Source organism: Engraulis encrasicolus, chromosome 13, assembly GCF_034702125.1.
Source record: "Engraulis encrasicolus isolate BLACKSEA-1 chromosome 13, IST_EnEncr_1.0, whole genome shotgun sequence".
Classification (NCBI taxonomy): Eukaryota; Metazoa; Chordata; class Actinopteri; order Clupeiformes; family Engraulidae; genus Engraulis; species Engraulis encrasicolus.
Window position 1 is genome coordinate 33442213 of NC_085869.1, and position 13202 is coordinate 33455414.

At 43.6% G+C, this 13202-nt stretch overlaps 1 protein-coding gene across 1 annotated transcript in view; it reads right to left on the minus strand.

Moving 5' to 3' along the window:
• The window catches only part of spegb (striated muscle enriched protein kinase b), a 111648-nt gene extending 108647 nt beyond the window's left edge, over positions 1-3001 (minus strand). Inside the window, exon 1 of the mRNA XM_063213764.1 lies at positions 1679-3001. Coding sequence (XP_063069834.1) covers positions 1679-2108 — 430 coding nt within the window. The 5' untranslated portion in view covers positions 2109-3001. The remainder of the gene's footprint in view (positions 1-1678) is intronic.
• Positions 3002-13202: the final 10201 nt, after the last annotated feature.

The window sequence follows — 13202 nt, forward strand, 5'->3', positions numbered from 1 at the left end:
AATTCTAGCTGTGATGTCTTCCTGTGTAACAAGAGACGCCATGGCCTATTAACATCACAAAAATCTGAGGCCTGGCACATTCTTGTCTATAAATAGCTGGGGGGCAGTAGAGAGAGACTGATAGAGAGAGAGAGAGAGAGAGAGAGAGAGAGAGAGAGAGAGAGAGAGAGAGAGAGAGAGAGAGAGAGAGAGAGAGAGACTGACTTGAAAGTCTGAGTGAATGACACAACAGGTGTGGCCATCCAGCCATGAAGAGTTTCTTTTCAAAGATGGCACAGACAGGGAAAGAGAGCAATGGAGCAAAAAAGATCAAGGCTATACTGGGAACTGCAGTACACGAGTCTACCACAGACATACAGAATCAGATCAACTGTATTTTCAACATCACCCTCTTAATTCCCATTGAGGTCTTGACACAGACAGCCCTAGAAAAGCACCAGCAACTCAGGGTTAGGGTTTCATTTGAGATAGAGGATAATGTAGGAAGAAATAATAACAAATAATAATTGTCAGTCAACTAATTCAGGTGAAATGGCAGCCAAAAGAGATGCTTGAATCCAGCCCTAGCTGGCAATATACCCAATTGGTGACAGTTTGAAGGGGACCATCAGTGCTGCACCATCAGTGCTTCAATCCAGCCTATTTTTTGCCCCTGTTAAAGACCTTGGTTTGCTGTGATAAAACTTCTTACTTCACAAACACACATTTTCATGATGAAATGAAATAAAATGATGGCTATATTAATGACTACTCAATGGCTTTCACCAACTGATTCACGATGCATACAACTATTTATTCTGAAACCTCTGACAACACCAGTTGTCGGTCTACCGTCTTACTTTCCCCAATAAACTTGTGAAATGTCATTCAGATCCTCCGTCCACTAATACACCACACACCACATCACATTAGTGTAGCCCTAGTAAGCGAGCCATTCAGTAGACAGCAGTGTGCCACTGCTCCAGTTTAAGATGGAGCTGCCATCGATTCAGCTTCCCAGCTGCCACCATCATTCTGAGCCCCCCCGTCCTCAATCTCCTGACAACCTCCAGAGGGATTCGGGGGCACGCGGCGCAGCACCGCGTAGCGCAGCACTGGCGGCTACACAAAGTGACTGAAGAGGATACCGGCGCCCCATCTTACTTGGCTTTCACATGACATGACCCACCATTTTGAAAGGCGCATCAGAGGGGCAAAGTGCTGCTAAAGGAGACAATTATCAGGTTCTCACCCGCGTCTTTGTCACCTCGGTACAACTTGACTGATAATGTGCACCTTCAACCTCTTTGTGTGCAAGGATCAGGGCCGACAAACGTTGCGGTGCTTCCAATGCACTCGATAATGCTAAATCAATTGGCTGCATGCCATGCTTTCGTTGTTTCCACTAACAGGAAGCTGTTGCAAATAACTACCTAGACTTGGACATTGTTAGGAAATTATGGAATTTTACCAGCCAACACCATTAATGACAGATGAGAGCGTCTTTCCAGTCATCATTCATTAATTCCTTCTATGCACCCATCCATCTTACAATCTATCTGTCCATCCATTCATCCATCCATCTGTCCATCCATCCATCCATCCGTCCATCCATCCAATCATACATCCATCTATTCATCCAGCCATCCATCCATCCATCTGTCCAGCCATCCATTCATCCATCCATCCGCTGAGTTACCTTCCCCCAGATCCAAAACGGCGAGGACGGCACTGCTCCTGGTCTCCCCCAGCTCGTTGGTGGCGATGCAGGTGTAGAGGCCGGCGTCGCTCTGTTTACAATCCCTGATCCACAGGCCGCCGTACTCCTGGTTATCCATGTTCACCAGGTCGTCGTTGTGGTACCAGTAGAGCGTGGGCTGCGGGTCTCCAGCCACGGCCACCTTGAGGCGGATGTCACATCCCGTGCCCACCGCCGAGTTCCTCATCTTGCGGATGAAGACGGGTGGTGTTTGAGTGGGGTACGGTGAGCCCTCCGGGTCGCCGGGTACCACCTGGTCCGGGTTGACTTTGGCCCGCTTGGATGCCAGCCGCGGGCTGGGAGGTGCTTTGCCGTACGCCCCATCGTCCGCACCCTTCTTCAGGGACATCTGCACCTCTGCCTTCTTCATGGCTCTGTGCTGTCTTTCTTTCTGTCTTTCTTTCTCAGAATGCTTTTTTTGTTACCTCTACGCTATATATGACTGGGGTTGTAGTATCGCTGTTGAATAGGTTCCGTTTGAAATCTTGCGATGAGACCGGGAACTGAAGCTGTGGGTGTTGTGTTGTTATGATTGTCCAAAGTAGGTCAAAATCGCATGATACCATTGCATCTTTTATCACAACTCTTCCTGCTGAGCAGACTTCAAACAATTGACGTATGGGAGAAAAAAAAGTAGGCCAGCTTTTCAACCTCTCTATGCAAGGTTTTCGCTAAATAACAATGTATCCCGGTATAATGAACAACCAAAAACAATGAGGAAAAAACGAGAGTTTACCTGCGTGGGGTGCTTGTGCCATAAAAAGGTTTTGTAATTAGGTTGTTGAAAACAAAATGCCTAATCTGCAGGCCAATTAAGCGGACAGAGGTGGCTCATGGACTCCCGACTGCTGATATTTTTAGAGCGACTTCCATAGGATCATGTTGCATTAACAACTCCCCTGGATTGCCTTTTGGAAGCGCCGGCCAGCCTCCCGCTTGCCACCTTCCTCTTTCAAATCTTCCAGGTCTTAGGACACACACACTAACAAACCTAGGAGGGAGTTTTGTTCGTTCGTTCGTTGATTGCTCCTGAAGTTCCCCCCATTCAACAGCACTTCGCCTCTCCCTCTCCCTCTCCCTCTTCTCCAAAGTCAGTAGACGTCCGATTCCACCACGCCTACGGTGCAAACGCTTCTTTTTTTTCTCCCCCTTCTGCCCAAAGAGTTTAGACACTCTCGGTCATGATCTCAGCAGTCCCTCCCTCAGCAGTCTAGTCCCCACGGGGAAGGGTGACAGAGGAGTCCCCAGTAAGCCCTCTGGTGACAGCTGCACCCTGATAGGCCACAAGTTTTTTGGGCAAGCGCGGGTGGGTGCACTCCACCCCCTTTCCACCGGGCCCTGTAGCAGACAGAGGGCCAATCATGAGGGCCCCTGGACATGTGACACATAGTGCACACACACGCACAAACACACACACACATGCACGCACGCACACACACACACACGCACACACACACACACGCGCGCGCGCAAGCACGCACACACACAAGCACGCACACACACAAGCACGCACACACACAAGCACACACACACACACACGCAGCAGAGGGAGGGGTCTTTTTTTTTCGTTCAGTCTCTGATTCACAAGTCAAAGATAGACGTCCCTGACTCTACCCTCCTCCTCCTCTGGCAAAGGCGTCAAGTGCTATACACAGTGGTGCTGCTCTTTTTAATGTAGCACAGTGGTGTCTCTCACAAACTGAGCGAGTACAAGTCTGCACACTGCAACTCCAATTGAAAATGTATTTAAGAGAAGGTTGTCTCTATTGATAGATACCTCTGATTTTCCTACACCTGGCCTATCTATGAGGTGGGATGTGCATATCATTTACTCTTCTGAAGTGTCTCACAAACAGCTCATAAGTGTGGCATCAAAGTGCTCTCAGAAAACACACACTCGGGCAGTGGAATCATAGCCTTTTTTTAACTTTTCTTTTTGGGCAGAAATGTGGCACGTCTTTGTTATGGTGGCAACCCAGAGTCTGATTCTGTTTGGGTGAAAGTCCCATGACTTGCATGAGGCTACCTCTTCTCTAACTCATACAGATCATTTTCCAAAAAAAGATTTTTCATACCTGAGAGCAAGACAGAAAGGCAGTTCTCTGAGTTGGTCAACAAAATAATGTGATATGCACGCTGCTTCAGAGCGAGCCACTGGAGTAAACTGAACTTGGTTGGCCAAGTGTTTTTTAGCGCTAGAGAGTGCCACCTGATGGAGGAAATTGTAACTCAGCTATCAGTAGGCCCTTGAAAAAGTAATACAATCACTCAGTTGAAATTAATTAAAATGAAGGAAGCACAAAAGAAGAATGCACATTCAATCACCCATCCATGTCTAAATTAATTTGTTACACATTTGTACTTCAAGTCAATTCAAGATGAGTGGGAAATGAAGATTTCAAGATACTTTCAAAATCACAACAAAACAACAATTCTGTGGGTGAATTTTCCAACTCCCTTTTAAATATGGTATCTCATCAGTCATCAGAAAAATGAAGATTAATCCACAGAAAACTGATCACAGATTTTGACCTCTAGGCTACTGTACTGGCTTTCTCTTCCCCTTCCTTTTGTGTCTTGGACAGCGTTTCCCACTTATAAAGCATTCAAGATCAGACGGACATTGGAAATTGAAGACACTTGTTTACCCAGTGAGGAGTGGTCACATAACTTGCCCATGTAGAGTGACCATGCTGATGTAAAGAATGTCAACTAGCAGAGTTTGCTCTGTATGGAACCTTAGTAAATCTTTCCCTCCCGAAGCCTTCACACAGATACGCTGGCAAGTCTGTTAGTGGCCTTTGTCTCATTTGCTAGCGCCTCTGTCTCCCGTACCAAAAGTTTTAGCCCCTGTCCTCGCTTCCCCTGAAGCTGATTTCGCTTTCGGCACTTCTTGCCAAATATGACTTCTCATCAGTTGTAAAAAAAAAATCAAGTGTTTGACAATGGTGACGACCATGATAAACATATCTAAATTGTATGTTGTGATCAGCATACTTAAATTGTATACCAAATACTGTATACCCCCACCCCTCCTGAAACGCCAACCTGACTGCAGTCTGTCCTCCGGGTCCGGTTGCCATAGCAACAGCACCACTCTTTGGACAAAAGCGAGCCGTCTGTGCGTTGGCGTGCAGGTCTCTGGGCGAGTGGGAGGAGGCGAGTGAGTGAGTGAGTGAGTGAGAGAGTGAGTGAGTGAGTGGGGAGAGTGTGCGCGAGCGTGCGAGAGAGAAGCATGCACACAGGCTTTCCAGCATCCAAAACATCACAGCAGGAGAGTGGAGAAAAATGGTAAATAAGCCATTTCAGAGTGCACGTACAAAAACACACATACACACACACTGTCACCTTTTTTTTTCAGGGCACACACCACGAGCCGAGCATGCACATCTCACAAACGCCACCAAAGACATGTCAAGAGTGACAGAGACAGAGGGGAGGAAGATAAGACAGTTGGCACTTACTAGTCCATCCTCAGGCAGTAGCCTTTGTGGCCGTATATTGTGGTGGTGGATGGTGGAGGAGCGAACTCATGGTGCCTCATGGAGCCTTGTGGCGCGCCGCGTGTGTGGATGTGCATCGGCGCCCCCTGCTGACGAGATGCCTCGTGATGCCCGACGCCTCCGCACTTGGGAGGAGAGGCTTTCCCGCCCCGCTTGCTCGCTCGCTCCCTCTCTTCCACATGCTCGATTTCAGCTTGGCTGCATGGTCATGCTGCTGTAGGCCTGCTCATAATCATAACAGAGAAGTGGCTGTGAAATAACAACACTTAAAAGGTGCACTTTGTATATTTTTTTGCAGTTTATTTCTAGAAATCATGGTGCCCACTAACAAATGTTATATTTTTTCATGAGTAATTACCACCACCATCAAATTCTAAGGATTCATCATGAAAATTGCACTTTTCATACATGAAAAGGGGGATTTCCTCCACTGTCCGCCATTTTTAATTTCCAGAAATGGGCATTTTTAGCTACAAAACTTACTCTACTTCATGGTCATACAATTAAATATTAGTTCCTTATTTGGAAAATATTAATGAAAAGGTCTAATTTGGCAGTAGACAGCAGGGTCTCAATGAGCAGCATAATTGCAATACCTACTATAGCCACTATCCTACACAGTGCACCTTTAAACCAAAACACACACATTAACCACATCCATGTCTGGGTGTAACAACTGACAACTGACCCTTTGGTTTCCCCATGTCAGCTTCTCTACCTTGTGCATCGTTTTTCAATGGATACTTGACCCTAACTTTTTCTCCGGGGCTATGCAGTGATTTTTTGAGACTCCTGGACACGTCTAGACACTTTTTCAGTTTTGGCTATTTGGCTATCTGGGGGCAAACAGGTAGGTTGTCCCGGGCCCAGAGAGATAGGGGGCCCAGAATTGGGTACCCATTACATTGCATGTACAGTATTGGGTTGGGGGCCCTGTTACATAACTTTGTCCTGGGCCCAGCAAAAAGCTGTCAGCGGCCCTGTTTATGTATATGTACTGTATGCTACTGGACACCTTATTTTCCGTCGGGATTAATAAATGATACTCCACTCTACTCTACTATATCCTTGCCTGTCCTGTCGATCAGTGTTTCAAACCCAAACTTGTTCCACTGGTTGACTTAGTGTTGCCACCTGTGCCAGCTTAACCTGACTGTCCTGTTTTTCATGGTTATTAAGGGACATCTATTTTCCGTGGACACTTTGTGAAGCACATTGAGTTGCACCTGTGTATGAAATGTGCTATATAAATAAACTTGCCTTGCCTTGCCTTAGATGAAGGACAAGGACACCATTGCATACAACAACAAAAAAATGGTCGATTAGGTTCCAAATGTCCAGGATTTGTGTCAGATAAAGTCAATATTTCAGCTTAGAGCAGGCTTCACTCTTTGACCCTCCGACTGTGAGGGTGCTGGCCCGAATGTTCAACTGAGCTTCTATCAAAAAAAAGAGGCTGCACCATGCACAGAGTGTTTTCATTGCACAAATGCGTTTCGGCCAGAAAGTGAGATTTTTTTTATTGCACCAATGCGTTTCTGCGTGTGCGCCTTCAACCAGGAACACTGAAGAAGGCACACACAGAAACTAATTTGTGCAATGAAAAAACACTTACAATTTATACAAGGTGTGGCCTCATTTTTGAAAAACAGAGTTGTGTCGTTGACACAGTGTGTTAGCATATATTGGCTTGATATGACAGCTAAATGCCTTTTTTTATTGGAGACCTAGTGCTAACCAGTAAACATCAAGACAATTATGTTACACTTAACTCACTTTCCTGTGGTTGGACTGAATTCAAGGTTAACGTTAAGTCACCTGGTTGTGGTTTGGAGTATGTCAGTCTTTGAGGTGTCATCCCTGAAGCTTTCAGTATCAGTTTACAAATCAGTGGTGTAAAGTACTAATCTCTTTGTCCCACTAGGCCATAAATACTACAATACACATTGTGTTACCCTCAGGCCCGGTATTTAACCAGCGTAATAGCAGACAATGTCAAGTGCCTGCCTTAATGACATCGTAATAACACTATCATGCCATACCAGTTGGGTTGAAAACGCATACAATGCAAAACATTGGAAATTGCAGAGTGCAAATCATACAGTCCTGTGTCAGACCTGGTTGTAGGGTTTCTAGATCTCTTTTGTGATAGGGTAAGGCAAGATTATTAATATAGCACAGTTAATACACAAATGTCCTGATTCCTTAACATAATTAAAACAGATAAGGACCAACACGTAAAGGTCAGCTATTTCACCACAGAGATGCTGTGTAATGGTGAGAATGAAAGACAATACATTTATGATGTTTATAGATATTTTGATCAGCACAATTCAGAATAATTGTGGCACCCACCACTTAACATCCAGAGGGTCATGCCTTCAGTCATGCTCTCTCCAGAAATGAAGACACCCTGTTGTTGGCCACTTGCCTTAATTCAGGCTGCTGTAACTCTTAGTCAAACTTTACCAGTTGTTTAAAAAAATACATAAATCATATTTCAGCATGACCAGTATGCAGAGTTTTGTTCAGCAATGATGTCATTTGGTTCACATTTCCCAAGTCTGTACTCAACGATTGCTCGTCAGTCTGTTAGTGATGCCTGAGTAGATTGGCATTGTAATAGTTCCCATAATAATATAGCCTAATAACTGTAGTAATTTAATTAATAAGTGTGGGATACTACTGATGTCTCTACACAAGAATCTCACATGAACAGCAAACTGTAATACTGTAGGTCTTCGTGAAACCTATTTGCTTTCAATGTCATTTGAATGTGAAATGTCTTGGGAACCTTTCCCTTTCAGGGTGCGGCGAAACTGGTTACACACTTGTGCCGAATCCCACTCCCCATCCTGCTTTATGTTTTCCCAAAACAATAACACACTGTCTAGAGGGCTGCCGTACCACAGAAAGGAATCATTGCAGTGTTGAGATGCCCAGTGTCCTGTTGGGCCACTGCCACCACCGCAAATGACCAAAGTAACCAAACCACTGTTGCAAATTCAGTGAAAATAAAGCGTTTTTTAATTTATTTTTACATACTGTAGCCCAACATTGGATGAGGCCTAGGATAGCTACAGCCTGTAACAAACGCGCCAAAACTGTGCCACCAAAGCAGTCACATTCCAATGGTAAATATTGGGCTTAGGACCCTGCCCTGGTTTTGGTCTCGCCTGGTCTCCGTTTCAACACCCTCTAGTCCACCCTTTTATCTTCGTTTCGCCTACGTCATCAGCGACATCCACACTGACAAATAAAGCTGATCAGACCATTCATTTATTTATTATTTTGGCAAAATTCAACATCCATAAATGTAAAATAACGAAAACAATGCCTTCTTTTGTTTATTTTTTTAAGAGATGTGGACATTTACTTTCACACCATTTATGCCTCACAGAACAAAAAAAGCAATCAGAACTGTGAATTTGTGTAGAAAATGTAATGTTGCATTATAGATGTGTGTATTTGCCTTATTTTTATAACCCCTGGCCCTGGTGTACAGTTATCTGTTTTTGTGTTTTAAGTTTGTGTCTGAAGGCTACTTGTCTGTTTTCTAAAAAAAAAAAAAAAGAAAGAAAAAAAAAAGAAAAGCTGATCAGACATGAAGTGAAGTGATTTGTTTCAACAAAGCGAGTCAGCCAAGCTTTTGAGGGGTTTGGATGTCATATAATTTGCATATTATATTTCAACATACTGTATATATTCTTTTAAAGTAACCTTTATGATGACAGTCGGTCCTGAGGGTAGGCTACCTTCAGTCAGCAAAGACTAGGCCTATTCTTCTGCATTCTGCGTAAGCGTGTCGGTGCGCCAAAGCGCCAATGCGCGCCGCCTGCCCGATATGGACTCTTGACTTTCGCGTTTTAAATGTTTATTTTCCGGCCGCCAGATCATTAACACAAAGGGAGATGTTATATATTTATTTCACACATTTACTTTATATCGTTATTTCCATCAAATGCATATGTCGCTGTAGGCTAGGCCTAAATAACGTGATCTGAATCTGAAGTGAGTGGTAGCTGACAAGTTGGTGACCTTATTCAGCGTTTCTGTGACTAGGCCCTACTGTGTTCTATATTTTTTTTTAGTATAAAACAGACAGTTTAAAACACAAATTGCAAAATAAATACTTAAAACGTAAAAGGCCATTTCTCTTCTTGATACGTCACACTGCGCATGTGCAAAGCGCAAAGAGCGCGTTGGGCACAGACATCATATATGAAGACTAGGCCCAATTCGAAACGGGAGGTAGTGACTCGATGACTCTCCTCCTACATAAACAGATCACTGATCAGGGCCTCGTTTCCCGATAACGATGGTTCTTAGCCTTACGTGTGTCGTTAACCAGTGATCCTACGAATGTTCTTAGATTTCCTACGACTGTTTCCCAAAGACACTCGTACATGAACGCGCGTGCACAGCCTCTAAGATCATTCGTAGCGTCGCTCTTAAGGATCGCTGTCCACATATGTGGTGCTGAAGTGTACTCGGAGTGAACTGCGCCGTCATCTGCTGCTAAAACCATTTACAAAATGTAAGGCGTGTGTCAGTATCAAAAGTTGTTTTCTATAAGGGTGGGACTACATTTGTAGCAGTTTGCAACTATCGACAGGAGTTATTGTTGGCAAATGAAATAAAATGCACACACACAATGAAATCATGCAAAACTCCCAACTGACGGCAATAATGAGCTACGCCGTTAAGACCCAGATAAAGCGCGTGCACTTGGCTACTGCAGCTTAATATTTAAGAAGACAAGTAGGCTAGGCCTAGTTGGAGTTCCAAATTGGGATGCGCAAAGTTACAACCTCAGGGCGTTCAAGGCTTGACAACTGTCGGGAGCACGTCAGCATGCTGTTATGAAAAACAATGTCCATCAAAATTGACACATCCCCTCGCTGCCTTTTTGTTATTGCTTAGCCTACTAGAGTCGGAATAGGGAGAGGAGCTTGGCACATGTGGTGAGCGGTGCGCAAAGTACCGCACGCTCAAGACTTTCACAACTGTGAGGACATTTTTGCACGGCAGTCTGCTGTTATTAAAACAAAAAATCTACACGAATCCCCATCGCTGCCTTTTTATCATTTTATCATTTTTGTCATAGCTTACCCTTCGCCTACAACTATCATGTATTTTCGGCGTCGCCTTCCATTTCTTAGGCTACTTGAAAATGAAAGAGGGTGCAACAACTCGCTGACCATTTTTCTTCAAAAAATATAAAATAAATAAAGTTTCGGAAGTGGCCCTCCGACATCAACACTCTTGTCTCTGGTTGCCGAAGAAGCCCCTTATTCATTTTGCCTTGTTCTTGTTCATGAAGCACCCACACAAATTATGATTGATCACAGTTTAAATCTGCCCAGGTTTATCAAACACAGTCTAACTATTTTACTACCTGTAAAATATTTCCAAACACATTACTTTTATTTTATAGGCCTACACATCCACAATTAATGTTAGGCTACCTTCTTATTTTCGTTGCAGTGTCAACTGTGCTGCCATGATATTTAGGCTACACTCCCGTCTTAAAACATCAACTTGAAGCGCAAGTTTTCTCTTTTCCTATGGGTGTCTCCACTGTGCCATGCCTCTCGCGTCTTAAAACAGCAATCTTATGCGCAGGTTTCTTCTTTTCCCTTCATATCCTGTGGGTGTCTCCACTGTGCCATGCCGCTACGATCAATCTTAGCGCGTTAAGACTACTCTAGACCACTCGTGGATTGCTCTTAGAGTTACGTGTCAACCTGCGATGGTTCTTTGCTAAGTTGGCTTTGGGAAACGCTCCGTGAGCTCTACGATGGTGTTACGTGTGAACTTAAGTAGCACGTAGCGTTAAGTAGTACTTAAGGCCCTTTCGGAAACGAGGCCCAGATAGGTGAAGTTAGCTGATGAGGCAGCCGTTACAAACGGCACTAACGAGTGCGCTGCCTTGCGCATTTGATGTTACGGCGATTCTATGGCGGGAGTTACGTTCATCACGTTAGCGCTTAGCTTACGCATGCTATTTGAACGGTGAATGATCGTCAGGCGGCGGAATCGTAAAATAGGCTATAAATAGATCTAGCGACAGCATATTTAGATACTACAATGTTGATTTATGCATTCGATTTTCAATATCTACATACATAAGTGTCAGAATAAAGAGTATGATAAGGTAGTAGCTTGAGTAGTAGCCATGTTTGTTTTCAGGTTTCCGGTTGAGAGGGAGGTGGCGCACAGCATGTTGGGTACCAAGGCAGCGAAGTCAGCATCTGATGTATCCTCGAAATATCCCTGTTACGCCCACAAATGCAGTCAACTGCCAAGGAAGGAAATAAAGCAATTTTTCGTTTCGATCCACACTTCATGACTCGATGTCCAGTTAGCTCACTGGAAGGACAGCTGCCTTCCCTGTTTCGAATTGGGCCTAGATGCGTCGTCCGCGTTCCCGTCATGCAAGCCGAACGTCCGCGCATGGCGGCCATGTTAGAGCAGCCTGCTGGCTCAATCAGTTGCAGTGAGTTTTTGGTGTTGTATACTCTTCAGATGGCCATAATTGCCTCAATTTATTTCGATTTTCGAAAGGGTTGGTTTTTTACACAGTATAACAAATTCCCAACGAAAGTATGTGTTGATACTGCATAGTGATGCATATCCACATTATTATTATATTATATTACATTATATTATAATGTTCATAGGTCTAAAATCATGTATAATATAATTCAGTAGGCTTATTCAGGTAATTAAATAGACCCCATAAACAAATGCACAAAGTAATCTTTTATATTTCAGTAAAATAACAAATAAACGTTCACTTTAGTGTACATTCTACTTTGCTTTCGACAGCTCCACCTTGTGTTCAAAATGAGTCGTGACGCTAAAGCCATCCAGATAGAATTAACTTGTTGCGCTGTAGGCTACATCTCTCTTCCAGTACGTCATCTCTGTCGTCTATAATTTGATCAGAGGTGGAAAGAGTACAGAAAATGTGTACTCAAGTAAAAGTATCTTTACTTTGCCTAAATTCTACTCAAGTACAAGTAAAAGTACCTATCTAAAAATCTACTCAAGTAAAAGTAAAAAGTACTTCACTTAAAATGTAATTTGAGTAAAAAGTACTTAGTTACTTTTAATTAGCTTTCCTCTTGAGAATGTCATGTTTATTTTTCTTTAATATCGTCCTCCATAACCTCTATCTCTTGCTTGGCACCAGCCATCATCCAATACATTGATACAAGATAGTAAAATAGTGGAAATGCTGTGTGCCATCCTGCACAATCTTTCATTTCTGGCGGATTGTGGCATTATTGTGCATGGCACCTTGTCTCTCAGTCATTTTTTTTACTCAGTACTCAGGCCAGGTTCCAGTGTAATTGAGTAAAGTACTTGGGTCAAAATGTACTCAAGTACAAGTAAAAGTATTAATTTAAAAATGTACTTAAAAAGTACAAAGTATTCATAAAAGCTACTCAAGTACAATATTGAGTAAAAGTAATAAGTTACTTTTCCACCCCTGAATTTGATGCAATGAATATATCCATGCCGTTAACGTAATGCACAGCGATGATTAAAATGTGTATTAAAGCGATGGTTCGGAGTAGAATCACCCTAATGCCATTTGAACCGTGACACCCATCCACCTTTACACCCGAAGTGTTTTCTGCCGCAGACTTACATCAACAGAGTTGCCGTGTTATTCGATGTTTATTCCGGTTAGCTTGACTCAAGCGCATATGGATACTGGGCACCGTCTCCAAACTTTCCCCACAAAATAACATGTCATTACACCAAACTTCTGCAGTAGCACAAATATGGTCTGTACTCACGAAACGAAGCATTTGGAAGTTTGGAAATAGTCCAGGAGTTTAGTATTATCAACACAAGCTGAATAGCTTCTCTGCTGCTAAAGCTGTGCCAACGTTACTTCCGTCATATGAGACAAGCCCGTAAAAGTCTTCAACAAACTTCCAGACGAG